The 16315-nt window shown below is 49.1% G+C and overlaps 1 protein-coding gene across 1 annotated transcript in view; it reads right to left on the bottom strand.

The window, feature by feature from the left end:
* The window catches only part of LOC110430419 (skin secretory protein xP2-like), a 49156-nt gene extending 34718 nt beyond the window's left edge, over positions 1–14438 (bottom strand). Inside the window, exons 1-3 of the mRNA XM_021448094.1 lie at positions 14392–14438; positions 13517–13929; positions 12908–13033 (exon numbers count right to left, since the gene is read on the bottom strand). Coding sequence (XP_021303769.1) covers positions 12908–13033; positions 13517–13929; positions 14392–14438 — 586 coding nt within the window. The remainder of the gene's footprint in view (positions 1–12907; positions 13034–13516; positions 13930–14391) is intronic.

Raw genomic sequence — 16315 nt, 5'->3', positions numbered from 1 at the left:
TTTGCATCAGGCCCAATTTCTTCAATCAGCCACAACGCTCCCACCCTGGCTGCCATCGTGCATCGAGGTATACGCATGAGGAAAGTCACCACCTGGAAGACTCAGACTTCACCATCGGTAGCTGCCTCCACTCTGGCACAGGCTTTCAAGGCAATTGTCAAACCCTTTTATTTATACTGATTACATCAGCTACATTTGTATTCATAAATTCCTTCTTGTTGCTGCAGCAAACCAGTGCATCGGCAAAAGCCAAAAGCCAAGGTGCCGATGCCCCCCAGTCTAGCCAGCCAAAGAGGAAGGGCACCAAGGGTACCAGGGCCAGAACAAAGCGCCAGAAAGTGGCAACTCCTCCTCCTCCTCCTCCTCCGGCATCTCCTATTCCGGTGGAATCTTCTCCTTCCCCTCTAGATGTAGAGATCCAGCAAGCACCATCTCCCCCTCATCCGCAGGAAGCACCAGAAATAGACGAACCCCAGCAGGAAGAACCCCAAGCAGAAGGTACATCAACTGACGTAGGTGAGCAGACAACTGGTCCGGCAGGTTCAATCACGTCATCGGCAGTTCCCCCAATTCAGACAAGCGTCGTTCCTCCTCAGGGTAACATATTTTTATAATATTGCCACCGATGAACTTGTTCTTATTCAACCTCATAACTCTTTCTGTCTCATTTTAGTTGATGTCGTTCCATCGGCAACCCTGACCGATCAACCTACGGCTCCACCGGCATCTTCCAGTCAAAGGCAAGAAATAGCCTTGAAGCAAGTAAGTCACCCAATCTTCATCAGTATTATTTGCCGACTCTCTTAGTATGAACTAACTTACTTTGTTTTCCTTCCCAGGAACAAGATTCTCCCGACAGCCTATTCTCCTTCGCTATCGACATCTCTGAAGAAGAAGGTGAAGAAGCAAGCTCTTCCCAGACAATTAGCATCACATCGGCAGAGATCAGGGCCAAGCTGGAAGAACTGTCGGCCCTCCTTCATCAGGACACGGCACAACTGGTCGATGACTCCGACCCAGCAAAGGTTCTGTTCAGGACTCTCAGAGGCCAGATTCCAGCCGATGTCGAAGAAACCCTCTTCCAAGCCGCACATTTGGAGAGTCGTCAGCTACGGTACCAAAGGGCCTCTCAGCGCCTTGCCGATAGAACTGCTCAGACTCAGCTCTCAGAAGAGATGAGGAAAGAGAAGCTCCTGACCGATGAGAAGCACAAGAACATTGGCATCTTGAGATCTTCAGGAGACACGCTGAAGCAGAAGATATCTGATCTATCGGCAAAAAGGGAATCCCTGTTGGCAGAACTCAAACAAGTGGAGGACGCCTTATCCCAAGCCCAACAGGAAGAGAGCCAACTGCCAGAGACCATCAAGCTCCTTGAGCAAGAGCGAAACGCCCACGGTCGCAAGGCACTACAATTGAAGAAGAAGCTGAAGCCGATAGAAGGTTCTGCCGATGACGATATCAAAGAGATAGAAGCAGCCAACCAAATCCGGCTACGCGCCATATCGGCGATCCAGGCATTGCTGAACACATGAAGCTCTCATCGGCGACATATCTGTCTTTTCCTGCTCTTTCAACTTTTAAATCCAGCCGATAGGAGTGTTATCGGCACTTAAACTTTTATGCATCGACCCACATGCTGGGGTAGTACTTCTTTAAATATTTGCCATTTAGTGCTCTGGGAAATTCAACTCCTTCGAGAGTTTCTAGAATATAGGCATTACCAGGAGCCGATCGACTTATCCGATAAGGACCTTCCCAATTAGGAGACCACTTTCCAAACTTCGAACTTTTAGTCCCGATCGGTAAAATTAATTTCCATACCAAGTCCCCTTCGGTAAACTCCTTAGCCTTTACTTTCTTGTCATACCATCTAGCAACTCTCTTCTTATTTTCTTCCATACTTATTAAAGCCTTTAACCGATGTCCTGCTAGATCATCTAACTCATCGGTCATCAAAGTGGCATAATCATCGGTAGCCAATTGATCTTGAAAAGATAATCGCCTAGATCCAGCCTTAATTTCCCAAGGCAACCCTGCATCATGTCCATACACCAATTGATAGGGTGACACCTTGGTTGATCCATGACAAGCCATCCGATAGGACCACAACGCTTCATTTAATAATGTATGCCACCGCTTAGGATTTTCTTCAATCTTTCGTTTGATAAGCTTGATAATTCCTTTGTTAGATGCCTCAGCCTGCCCATTGGCTTGAGCATAATAAGGAGAAGAATTCAACACTTTAATCCCCATACCGATTGCAAATTCATCAAACTCCGCCGATGTAAACATAGTGCCCTGATCGGTAGTAACTGTTTGAGGAATCCCAAATCGGTAAATGATATGCTCCTTCACAAAATCAATCATATTGGCCGATGTGACTTTCTTCAAAGGAATAGCTTCGACCCACTTAGTGAAATAATCAGTGGCAACTACAATAAACTTATGCCCTTTGCTAGACGGTGGATAAATCTGGCCGATCAGATCAATAGCCCATCCTCGGAACGGCCAAGGTTTTATGATAGGATTCATAGCCGACGCAGGTGCCCTTTGAATATTACCAAACTTCTGACACCCTTTGAAATACTTAAAGCAATCCTCAAGTATAGTCGGCCAATAATATCCATTCCTCCTAATCATCCACTTCATCTTAAAAGCCGACTGATGTGCTCCACACACCCCTTCATGAATTTCTCCCATCAAACTCCTAGCTTCATCATCACCTAAGCATCGGAGAAGAATTCCATCAATAGTTTGATAGTATAACTCTCCTTCGAGGAGCACATACTTGGTCGCTTGAAATCGAACTCGTCTTTCAACTTTCTTAGATGGATCTTTCAAATAATCAATAATTTCTTTCCTCCAATCATCGGCATCGATTGCCGATACTGTATTAATCATAGGCTGATATCCCGAGGCATGTTGAGCCAGCCGATTGGCCTCTTCATTATGCAATTGGGGAACATGCTCTAAACGGAAATCTTTGAATTCCTTTAACAGTTGCATGCTCTTCTTGTAATAAGTTATGAGAACTTCACTTCGGCATTCATAGCTCCCGGCCAATTGATTTATAACCAACATAGAATCCCCGAAGACTTCGACAGCGTCAGCACGAACCTCCCTTAACAACTCCAATCCCTTTATCAAAGCCTGATACTCAGCCTGATTATTTGTCGATGTAGCAACAATCGGCAAGGAAAATTCATACTTCCTCCCCTTAGGGGAAACTAATACTATGCCGATTCCTGCCCCCCGGTCACATGTAGATCCATCAAAGAAAAGCGTCCAGGGCACAATTTCCAAGGCCTCCACTGCACTGCAATGTTGAGTCACAAAATCGGCCATAATCTGCCCTTTAACGGCCTTAGCCGATTCATAATGCAGATCGAAATCTGACAGGGCCAAAATCCATTTACAGATCCTGCCACTCATAATCGGCATAGATAGCATGTACCGGACCACATCATCTTTGCAAACAACAGTGCATTCAGCCGATAACAAGTAGTGCCTTAACTTGATACACGAAAAATATAAGCATAGGCATAATTTCTCAATGGCCGAATACCTGGTCTCAGCATCAATCAACCTTCTGCTCAAGTAATAAATTACACGCTCTTTCCCTTCAAATTCTTGAATCAAAGCCGAACCGATAACCATCCCATCGGTAGACAAATACAATCTGAAGGGCTTTCCTTGCTGAGGTGGAATTAGAACTGGAGGATTCACTAGATACGTCTTAATTTCATCCAGAGCCAACTGCTGTTCTTTCCCCCAAATAAATTCTTGATCGGCTTTTAGCTTAAGAAGAGAACTGAAAGCACGAATTTTACCAGACAAATTAGATATAAATCTCCTGATAAAATTTACCTTGCCGATCAAGGACTGGAGTTCAGTCTTGTTGGTAGGGGCTACTATCTTATTGATGGCATCAATAGATCTTCGACTAATTTCAATCCCCCTTTGATGCACCATGAAACCAAGAAACTGCCCTGCCGATACACCAAATGCACACTTATTGGGATTCATCTTCAATCCATGCTTCCTTGTGCACTCCAATACCTTTTGTAGATCGGCAAGATGCTTTGCGAAGTCCCCGGACTTGACCACCACATCATCAATATAAATCTCTACCAATTTGCCGATGAACTCATGAAATATAAAATTTATGGCCCTTTGATAAGTAGCACCAGCATTCTTAAGGCCAAAAGTCATAACTATCCACTCGAACAATCCAACATGACCAGGGCATCTGAACGCAGTCTTTGGAATATCTTCTTCAGCCATGAATATTTGATTATATCCTGCATTACCATCCATAAAGCTAATAATCCGATGCCCAGCTGCAGCGTCAACCAACAGATCGGCAACCGGCATTGGGTGTCCATCCATCGGCGTTGCTTTGTTAAGGTTCCTAAAATCAATGCAGACCCGAAGTTTCCCGTTCTTCTTGTAGACCGGAACAACATTGGAAATCCATTCGGCATACCGACACTGCCGAATAAATTTTGCTTCGATAAGTTTGGTTATTTCGGCTTTGATGTCAGGAAGAATATTAGGATTACATCGGCGAGCTGGCTGCTGATGTGGCCGAAATCCAGACTTGATAGGTAACCGATGCTCAACAATTGATCGGTCTAAACCAGGCATCTCAGTATAATCCCAAGAAAAGCAATCTTTATATTCCTTTAACAAATTGGTTAATTGCTGCTTACATTCAGGATTTAACTTAGCACTAATAAAAGTAGGTCTAGGCTTATCACCACTACCGATATCTACTTCTACCAAATCATCGGCTGATGTGAATCCCTGGCCTAACTTTCCATCATCGGCGAACCTATCCATTAAAAACCGTCATCAGAACCGACTGCTTGGATCGGTGGAATCTCGTAATCGGCAACTTTGAGAAAATCTTTCTCCCAAACTTCTCTTGAAATGCACCTGGTCTTCTCATAGGTGTCCGCCTCTGCCGACGCAATGACATAAGAAGAATCTCCCGGGACAATCTCAATTTTGTCGCCTACCCACTGAACCAAACATTGGTGCATTGTAGACGGGATGCAACAATTAGCATGAATCCAATCTCTCCCCAGTAGCAAGTTGTAAGCACCCTTTCCACTGATCACGAAGAAAGTTGTTGGCAAGGTTTTGCTGTCGATGGTCAACTCTACACATATTGCCCCTTTGACTGGAGACACGTTCCCTTCAAAGTCTTTGAGCATCATATCGGTCTTGGTTAAATCTTGATCTCCTTTTCCAAGCTTCCGATACACCGCATATGGCATGATATTGATAGCAGCTCCTCCATCAATTAAAATCTTAGTCATCGGCTGCCCATCAATCCTTCCTTTGACAAACAGAGCCTTGAGATGCTGTCTTTCATCATCGGCAGGCTTCTCGAAGATAGCTGTCATCGGATCTAGAGCCAACTGAGCTATTTGATCGGAAAACTCCACCTCATCATCACCGGATGGCGCAAGGAATTCCATCGGCAACATAAAGACCATGTTGACATCTGCCGATGGACCTTCTCCTTTAGGATCTGGTTGATGTCGATCCTCAGGTTTCCCAGAGCTCTCGCCCTTGCTTAGCCCTTCTTGCCTTTCTCGCTGCAATCTCCTTTTCTGTGTCTTGGTCAACCCTTCCGGACACCACGGAGGAAGCGGCTTCTGCCTTGCTACTAGGCGTCGACTCTCCCTTGACTCCATCCGATGCGTATTAGCATCCCTGCAAAATATGAACTCATCGGGAACTCGTACATTAGCCATCTCCTCGAGCTCTTCCTGGTTCCTGGGAAAATATTGGACACGATCACCAAGCCTATCGTGCACGCTGAGCCTACCCCCCAGCCGATCATGAATTGATGCCCTTCCTCTGATCGGCCCATTAAATCGTCGACTGTCATCATGATAACGCCGATCGGTCCTATCATACCGATCATAACCATTGCATTCAGGGCAGTCTCTGACAATGGGAAGCTTAATATTCTCCTCCCAACAATGGATGAAGAACGGACAGTTCCAGTGATCTCTATGCCGATTCCACTCCTGTCGGCCTCTCTCTTCCTCCCGACGATAATCTTCTTGCTGGCGCCGATACCGATCTTCCCGTTGTTGCCAGTTATCTCGAGGCCTTCTATGAGTTATAACGATGCCAGACCGAGGAGGCCTACCTGAGCTGGTTCCTTCCTGAACCAAGCCCCTACCTCTTGCATCGGCAGTAGTAACTTGATGCTGAGGATCTACCGATGCACTTTTCTCGGCTGCTTCCGATGTTAAGACCTTGGCCTTTCCCTTAGCATCCAACATGTTTGTCGGGAAAGGATGTTGGTCTATCTTCATCGGCTTCTGGGTCTTGGAACTGTCAAACTTGATTCTCCCAGACTCTATAGCCGATTGCAGCTGCTGTCTGAAAACATTGCACTCATTGGTGTCATGAGAAGTTGCATTATGCCACTTGCAATATTTCATCCTCTTCAATTCCTCAGCCGATGGGATCACGTGATTAGGAGACAGCTTGATCTGACCTTCCTGAAGTAGAAAATCAAATATCCTATCGGCCTTAGCGGTGTCAAAAGCGAACTTCTCTGGTTCCTTCTGCCCAAAAGGACAAGACATCGGCTTCTTGTTCTTTACCCACTCTGCCAAGCCGATGACTGGTTCTTCATCGGAATCTGAGCTTGTTGCCTCATCAACAAATTATACCTTCTTGTTCCATGCTCTTTTGGGCTCGAAAGGCTTGATGTCTTGATCAGAAATCCTCTGCACTAGATGACTTAAGCTTTCAAACTCCTGAGAGGCATACTTATCCCTGATGTGTGGTAATAAACCCTGGAAAGCCAAATCGGCTAGCTGCCGATCATCTAGAACCAGACTATAACATTTATTTTTGACTTCCCGTATCCTCTGCACAAAACCTTCAACCGATTCATCATTGCGTTGCCTCAACTTGACCAAATCGGTGATCTTCTCATGAACCCCATAAAAGAAGTATTTGTGGAATTGTTTCTCCAGATCGGCCCAAGTGATCACTGAGTTAGGAGGTAGTGATATGAACCAGGTAAAGGCCGATCCAGACAATGATGATGAAAATAGACGAACCCTCAATTCGTCCCTATTACCGGCTTCTCCGCATTGAATGATGAACCTGTTGACATGCTCCATGGTTGACGTGTCGTCTTGCCCAGAAAACTTAGTAAAATCTGGCAACTTGTACCGATGCGGAAGCGGGATCAAATCATATGCGGGAGGATACGGTGTCCGATAAGAGTAAGTGTTGACTTTGGGTTTTATCCCAAATTGGTCTCTCATTACTTCAGCAATCTTATCGGCCCAGTACGCATCGGCCTCCTGCCAATGAGGAGGTTGCGGATCCGGCATCTGATGGTGAGCCTCCACGTGTCTGTTTGGGACACGATCCACACGGAACATTGGATTGATCATCTGGCCTCCAATTTGCGGGCCACCAAACTGATGTCCACCAATTTGCTGCCCCCCGACTTGCTGTCCGAGATTCATTGGCTGGTTAGGGATCCCCTGACTCTAGAATCCGGGATAGATCTGTCCTTGCTGGAACCCTGTAGCCTGGTAACTCTGTTGGGGCGTTTGTGGAAAGACTTGTTGCCCAAGCCATCCATTATTAGCGGTCATCGGCATAGGCGCTGCCGATGATTGGTAATTGGGCATCATCATTGAATTGACATACCCCGACTGGGCCATAGACCTCTGTTGCATCAACATTGAATCTGCCGATGCATTAGGCATTTGGAACATTGAATCTTGAGGATTCCCGGTGTGAGGCCTCGCAGTAGTAATTGTAGTATACCGAGGACTCTGGTTCAACAGCGCATTGGGAGGCGCCGATGCCATAGGAGCCTTGCCCCTCATGTCAGTTATCTGCGATGTACTCGGCGTCAACTCTGGAGGCATACCATAACCCCACCAGTTGGGAGGAGGAGTCAACCCTGACATTGCCGATGCCAACATATCTGTAGTCAGTTTATTCTGCCCACCTGAAGTCTGCGGGTTAGTTGTCATCGGCACAGATTGTGCATTAGTAGCTCCCAACGTACTTGGAGGGACGGCAGATTGTGCACTCGCAGCGGCCATAGCAGCCGATGGAGCCGTGACCTCCGGTGATGTTGGCTGATGATGAGTGGGGCCCACATAATCTGGTGGGATTTGTCCTTCCTTGAAAGTTCTTGCCACGGCATTGAAAACCGTATTAGACAGTACACCAGCTTGGTTGATCAAAGCACGGTTGACAGCACTGTCAACCATATCTTGAAGCTTGCCAGGATTGGCTTCGAAAGTAACCTGTCGTGGTGTCGGCAGTGCATCTTTCTGGATCACCTCACCGCTCTTGTTTATGCTGAAGGACTTCAGGCATTGCAGCTTGTATTCCTCCATGGCTTGGGCGATAGCTTGCTTCTGCTCATCCTTGAGATTGGCTTCCGTCACGGGGATGACGTTCTCCTGATCAAAGTCAGAGATCGACATGTTGATCTTGATCTTGAATCTGTCCCACCGAGCGTGCCAAAAGATGTGTTGATGCAAAATCGATCTGCAAACACAAAGGGCTAATACCCGATTCAAACGTTAAGGCGTCCCAGCCGATTTGACCTTACTATCGGCAAAGGTGATAACTCGAATACTTTAGTCCTGACAACAGCGATGTGCCCAGATGTCACGGCTAAGAGGTACTCACGCGGAACTCAAGAACACGCCGAGCTTAAGTCGACGAATTCCTAAGAACTCGTAATAAAAGGGAAAAAGTATGACGAAGTCATCGAAAAAGTAGATGCTGAAATATGAGTAAAAACGTGTGTTTGATTGATTGATAGATATCTCATTACAAGGTCCTAGGGTCTATATTTATACCCTGCTCAAAGAGCTACAACCAGACACGATTAGAATTCGAATTCCAAATTACATGGAATCCGTATACAAAACAATTTAAATAACTAAGGAAATAACAAATCTATCCCCCGTGACAAGCTGAAACTCTTCCACAAACCGATCGGCAGCTTCTGGACTCTCCCTTCGTATCACCGGCAGACTCCCTTGTCATAGTCATCGGCAAACTTCCTTGTCATAGCCATCGGCACAGACACATCACCACCTATAAACTCAGTCACGTTCAACCCCTCCTTCATCGGCAACCATCCTCATCGGCAACTCATCCTGTAGACAAAACACCGCCGTCTTATCCTGCCGGCCTGGACACGTGCCCAAAAACGGTGTCAACAGGCACATATTGCTACACGACCATGTCCTTTGGACTCAAAAACGCTGGAGCCACCTATCAATGAGCCATCCAGCAATGCCTCCACGATGAGATTTGTGATGACCTCGTCGAGGCTTATGTAGACGACGTCGTTGTCAAAACAAGGAATGCAAGCACTCTAATCGACAACTTAGACCGAACCTTTAAGGCATTAAACAAATACAAGTGGAAGCTTAACCCCAAAAAGTGCATCTTTGGGGTCCCTTCTGGTCTACTACTCGGCAACGTCGTCATCCGCGACGGCATACGACCGAATCCTTCAAAAGTAAAAGCAGTGCTCGACATGCGACCACCTAAAAATGTCAAGGATATTCAAAAGCTCACCGGATGTATGGCCACTCTCAGCCGCTTCATCTCAAGACTAGGAGAAAAAGGCCTCCCTTTCTTCAAACTCTTGAAGGCGTCGGAAAAATTCTCCTGGACAGAGGAAGTTGATGCTGCGTTCACCCAGCTCAAGACTTTCCTCACCTCACCGCCTGTTCTCACAGCACCTCAGCCCAATGAAGACCTACTCCTTTACATTATAGCAACCGACAGGGTTGTCTCAATGGCAGTAGTGGTCGAGCGAGACGAGCCAGGCCACGTCTACAAAGTCCAGAGACCCATTTATTTCATAAGCGAAGTCTTAAACGAGTCCAAGGCCAGATACCCACAGATACAGAAGCTCATATACGCCATCCTCATAACTTCGAGGAAGCTAAAGCACTACTTCGACGGCCATCGGGTCTTGGTAACCACCAGCTTCCCTCTGGGGGACATTCTACGCAACAAGGATGCCAACGGCAAAATCGTAAAATGGGCAATGGAATTATGCCCATTCTCCCTGGATTTCCAGAGCCGCACCACCGTCAAGTCTCAGGCCCTGGTCGATTTCATCGCAGAGTGGACGGACCTCAACGAGCCTCCCGTTTCCGACATCTCCCACCACTGGTCAATGTTCTTCGACGGGTCCTTGAACATCAACGGCGCTGGCGCTGGGATACTTTTCGTGTTGCCTAACAAGGACAAACTACGCTACGTCCTTAGGATCCTCTTTCCAGCATCAAACAACATCGCTGAGTACGAAGCATGCCTACACGGCATACTGCTAGCTGTCAAACTGGGAGTCAAACGCCTCTACGTCCATGGCGATTCTGCCTTAGTCATCAACCAGCTCAACAAGGAATGGGACACAACCCATGAGAAGATGGACCTCTACTGCAAAGAAATCCGCAAATGAGAATCGAACTTCTATAGCATAGAGTACATCCACGTAGTCCGCGATAAGAACCAGGCAGCGGATGCGCTGTCAAAGTTAGGGTCATCTCGGGCCCAAATCCCGCAGGGCGTTTTCGTTCAGGACATCCACGCGCCGAGTGTGGGCACAGACCTGGTCAAAAAGCAACCTAATGAGGCAATGATCATAGATGATGCTACTCCGACAACTAGCAGCCGTTACTGGCGCACCCCTTTCATCAGGTATATATCGGACAGGTCAGGCTTTCAGGATAAAACGGAAAATGAGCACCTCATTCGGCGATCCAAGAATTACATACTGGTGGATGGCAAGCTTATGCGAAAGAACACAAGTTCTGAGGTACTGCTCAAATGCATATCCCAAGATGACGACATCAAGCTCTTGGATGACATACACGCCGGATCCTGCGGCAACCACGCGGCCTCCAGAACACTGGTCGGGAAGGCTTTCCGAGCAGGTTTTTACTGGCCAACCGCGGTCACCGATGCCGAGAAACTGGTCCGACATTGTGAAGGATGCCAGTTCTTCGCTAAGAGGACCCACGTACCTGCTCACGAGATTCAAACCATTCCGTGTCCTGGCCTTTCGCCTGCTGGGGCCTCGACATGATCGGTCCATTTAAACCGGCTCCCGGCAACTTCAAGTTCGTCTTCGTGTTAATAGACAAATTCTCGAAGTGGATCAAATACATGCCACTGGTCAAAGCAACCTCCAAGAAAGCTATGGAATTCCTTGATCAAATCATACACAGATTCGGGATCCCCAACAGTATAATCACCGACCTGGGTACTCAGTTCACTGGCACTACGTTCTGGGACTTCAGCGATGACAGGAGCATAGTCATAAAGTACGTGTCAGTAGCTCACCCACGGGCAAACGGAAAAGTAGAGCGCGCGAACGGAATGATTATTGATGCCCTAAAGAAAAGGTTGTACACCGAGAACGACAGAGCACTTGGTCGTTGGATGAAAGAGTTACCGACTGTGGTCTGGGGTCTCCGAACACAGGCTAGTCGCAATACAGGCGTGTCACCCTACTTCATGGTTTATGGCTCCGAGGCAGTGCTCCCATCTGATGTCACCTTCGGATCTCCAAGAGTCGAAAACTTCGACCAGTCAACGGCTGACAACACCAGGGAACTCGAAATCAACTGCATGGAGGAAAAGCGTCTAACCTCATGTCTTCGAACAGCAATGTATCTCGACGCCTTCAGGCGGTACCACAACAGGAACGTCAAAGACCATTCCTTCGTGGTCGGTGATTTGGTTCTCATGTGGAAAACAAGCCACGAAGGACCGCACAAGTTATCCACACCTTGGGAAGGACCCTTTGTGGTCGCCGAAGTCACACGCCCTACGTCCTACAGACTGGCGTATCCAGACAGAACACGCGTGCCTAATTCTTGAAACATAGACAAACTACGCCGTTTCTATCCATAAGTTCCAGTACCATTTGCTTGTAAGTTTCTTATAATTAGTCATAATAAAAGTCTTCTTTTTTCGCTATATACTGTTTACACGCAGAGCTTTCGACGAGCACAACAATCCTCCTCTGCGGCGAAGATTCTTAACGATTGTTAATCAAACACAGTGATACATCACTCAGAGAACATTGCAGCGCTCAAAATCATGGTCATGACAAAATTAAACTTTATTACAAACTTTACATACAGAGTTTACAATAAACACCCCGCCGGGCGGTTCCTAGTCTACTTTTACAGACTATCCTACAGGCCTACTGATCGGGCTGATCACCCGCTCGGCCTTGCTGCTCGGACGAAGGGGTCGGGGCCACCGACGCTTGGCTGGTCGAGACCGCAGGCGTCGACCGCCCATCTCCGTGAATGGATGCTCCTGACAACTCCCTAGCCGACCTGTCTGACCCCGGCTGGTCAGGGGGAGTGGCCATCCCACAAAGGTTGATGTCGCCGATCACCGTCGACGACAAGTCAAGCAGGCCAGCACGAAGGTCGTATGCCTCCCGCGGACCAACCTCCTTGGGGTACCCCCTCTCCAGCCTAGACAGGTCGACCAGAGGATAGTGGGCGCGCACCATGCTGAGGACGTGCGCACCGGCGAATTCCCCGGCATCCTTGACGAACTGCTCGAGCCAGTCCCACGCCCGCTGCGCCTTCTCAACTGGCGTTAGTCTGGGCGCGCGAGGCTGGTCTTCAGGGAGCTCGGGGGTGATCAAGTCCAGAACCGGGGCTACTCCTTTCCAAAGCTTAATGCAGTTGGTCTTCCAGGAGTCCCGGTCCTTGATCAGCTCGTCTAAATGCTTTTTGGTATTCACCTTGAGCACTACAAACCAAGCGGGAGATCAGTTCAAGAATAAGGAAAGGAACGCTGAGCAACCAACTAAAAAAGGGGGTGGCACGGTTATTACCAGACAACTCCCGATTCCTGTTGCTTAGCTCCTCGCCGGCTCGACGCCCGGTCTCCAGCGCCCCGGCAAGCTCCTGGCCAAGCTGTTCCTTCTCTTGCCGGAGGCGTGCAACCTCCTCCTCAAAGTCTACAGGAACAATCCCCAGGTCAACAAAACTAACCACGCGGCTACATACAGCTGCTCGGAGTACGCGACTGACCTGTCCTTTGCCGATACTGGTCGGCCAAACGCGGGTGAGGTCGAGAAGGCGCTCTCCCTGGGCACTCATCTCGGCCACCTTATCCCCAGCCTCCCACCGAAGCCGATCCACCTCCGTAGACAGGGCCTTGTTCTCGGCCACAATGCCCTCAATTTGGTCGAAGCACCTTTTCCGGTACTTCGCCGTTTTCATTATGCCCTGCAAAGAAGAACACATATCGAAACCACGAACATAGCGCATAAGCATCGAGCAGCAAAAAGGACCACTTACCTTAACCTCGTCCACAAGATGTTTTGCCGCGCGCTCTACCCTTGCGGCCTCCTCCGTCTCCGCGAGCTCCTCATGCCCGATGAAGTGGTCCCCGCGTTGGCGCCACACGTAGACGTGCTCACGACCATCACGGGGACGACCTTGGATCTCCTCCACATCATCGTCAGAGGCCGTCTGGGTCTCCTCATTCGCCGTACTACCACCGGCTGCGCCCGTAGGCATCACTGGCCCCTGGTTCAGGCTAGGGGAGCCTACGGGCGGCGAGGCCCCTGCTCGGGGCGGCGTTGGGACTCCCCTCTCTTCGGCTGGAGGAGTCGGGGCTCTGCTCTCCTCCTCCACAACGATACTCGGGGGAGGCGTCCTCACAGCCTCCTCGTTCCTCGTCGGGGTCCTCGCCGCGGCACCCGCCGGGGCCGGATGATCCTCGGCGCTCGTAGCAGCGGTTGTCATCGCAGGCTGCTCCGTGGTCTGCGGCGCGGCGTCCCCAACAGCAGCTGTAGGCTCGGCCGCCCTCTGGAGAGCAACGTGGTCAGGGTCGACGTCCGATGCCGCGCTAAACAACAAGACGACATTTAAACAATGTCAGAAACAGAAACAAAACGCAGAATATCGCAGCACGAAAGTAAGATTGATAACTTACAGGTCAGAACGCCTATGTGTCGCGGTGAACCTCCTCCTGGTCCTACCGGTCGGTGCCTGCGCCCCCGTCTCTACGACGCGCGTCGGCTCGGAGTGCGGTGTAGGAGGGTCGTTGGACACCCGACCAGTGGTGGCCGGTGCAACGTCCGGTCGACTGCGCGGCCTTCGGACTAGAGAAGGCGCGGCCTCCTCCTCCTCGTCATCGTCGTCGGTGATCCGGACGAGCCGATGATGCTTTGGCGCCTGACTGCTCTCCGCCGGCAGTGCTTCCGTAGGGGAGGGGTCCGCCGCCAGTGGCCTTTTCCCTGCCACTTTGTCTTCGGTGGTCGGGGCGGGATGGTTCTGCTCCTCCTCACTGCTGGTGTATCGAGCACACCGAGCAGCGTCGTCTTCTGGCGGGTCCTCCCCCGCGGGGTTCTCCATGCCAGGTGCCAGTGATACGTACACTGCGCATCGGTCAACGTCTCCAATCTGCAGTAAAAAAGACAAATCAACAACTAGGAGAACACGTACTCAGAAAGCGAAATCAGCTCGCAACATTACCTTGGGAGCTGGTCGTCCCAGCTTGAAGGCCAGCACCCGATCACCACTACGGATGAAGCTGTCGTCCGCAAAGTTGAACGGCTCGTTCAACAGTTGTTGCACTTCCGCCTTCTCCAAAACTTCAGGACTCATCCTGGTCGGGTCCTGGCTCCCAGCGTATTCATACGCCGGATGTACCCTCTTCTGGCAGGGCATCACCCGACGACAGATGAAGTTGCCGACCACTCCTAGCCCGTCTAAACGGGACCAGTCAATCAGCTTCATCAGGTCTCCTACCTGACCAGTGAAATGCGGGCGGTCTGTCCAACTGACCCTCTTCTCAGGAATGTAGCCCACGTCGCAAAACATGGAACTGCCCGGCTCTTCCCTGACGTAGAACCGCTTCTTGTACCATTCGGTGAGAGAAGTATTCCACTGGCAGTGGAGATACCGGTTCTTCATCCCGTCACGAAGATCGAGGTATACTCCACCTGCAATCTTGGAGCCTCCAACCGCCCCCTTCTTCCTCAAACAGAAAAGGTAGTGGAAAAGATCGAAGTGCGGCTCTATCCCAACATAGGCCTCGCACAGATGGATGAAAGTGGAAATAAGAAGAATTGAGTTCGGGTGCAGATTGTAGATCCCAATCTCATAGTAAAGCAGAAGCCCCTGGAGAAAAGGATGGACAGGAACCCCAAAACCCCTCTTGACAAAATCTTCGAAAACCACGATCTCACCGGCACGAGGGTCGGGGTAGCTCTCCCCCTCCGGCGCCCTCCAGCCGCTGAGCTCTTGGCTGTGCAGTAGCCCCATGCCGACGAGGTCGTTGAGGGACCTCACGCTGCTACGGGACTTCTTCCACTCCTTAGCCATCAGCTCGGCTCTCTTCTTGGAGTCGCTCTTCGCCATTGACGCTGCGGGAATGACTGCGAGTTGGGAGGACTGATAGTGATTGTAGAAGGCGAGAATGGAAAGCTTGAAGGCAATGGTAGGGTAAGCAATACGGGGGCACTGTCAAGCTTTTATAAGCCACAACTCCACCCCTCCCACTTCCCGCATTCTTGGGAAGTGGGCGGGCCCAACAGCGGATGCGGCGTTTCGGTTTTCAACAATTACCGACAGTTAATACGGCGGCCTTTTTGTATAATTGATGATTCCCTTTTCTTGAACAGCGCAAAGAGTGGCTGCACAGTTACCAGGCGCAACTTTTCATGCAACAATCTGACAATGCGTCAGGAGGTCTCGTCACATCACTAATTTATGTGACAAGATGCTTTTTTCAAAATAAGGGACATAAATTGGTGGAAGATCAACATTCCTGGGGACTGCACCTATAACACAACCGACCAAATTATAAGAGATTAAGCCTAATAGTGACCATTTGCATAGTCAAACCATCAGGCTTAAGCCCATATAATCCCGGTAGTCCGTGAAATCTCGAAAGATTTCAAACCACACATCGTACAACAGCCAAGATCGTAATAAGTTTAGCGGTCGCCATCCACAAATACATCCAGATTACAACATTCATAAAATACATCGGAGTTCCTAAAATTATTACAAACCAAGTCCTTCAAGTAGCGGAAGCTTCATAGTTCGAAAATACAACACACACAGTTAGTCTGATACAGTGCCATAATTCGGTCATTCCCACAAAAGCAAAAGAGAAGACGGAGTGACCATCGCCCTTGGTCTAGTCATCGCCCATGGCTGGGTACAGATAGAGGATGCAATAACCATAGTACATTTGACCATCTGCAAAACAACATGGGAGTAGA

This window comes from Sorghum bicolor, chromosome 9 (genome assembly GCF_000003195.3).
Source record: "Sorghum bicolor cultivar BTx623 chromosome 9, Sorghum_bicolor_NCBIv3, whole genome shotgun sequence".
Classification (NCBI taxonomy): domain Eukaryota; kingdom Viridiplantae; phylum Streptophyta; class Magnoliopsida; order Poales; family Poaceae; genus Sorghum; species Sorghum bicolor.
This window is presented reverse-complemented; position numbering and strand designations above follow the sequence as displayed.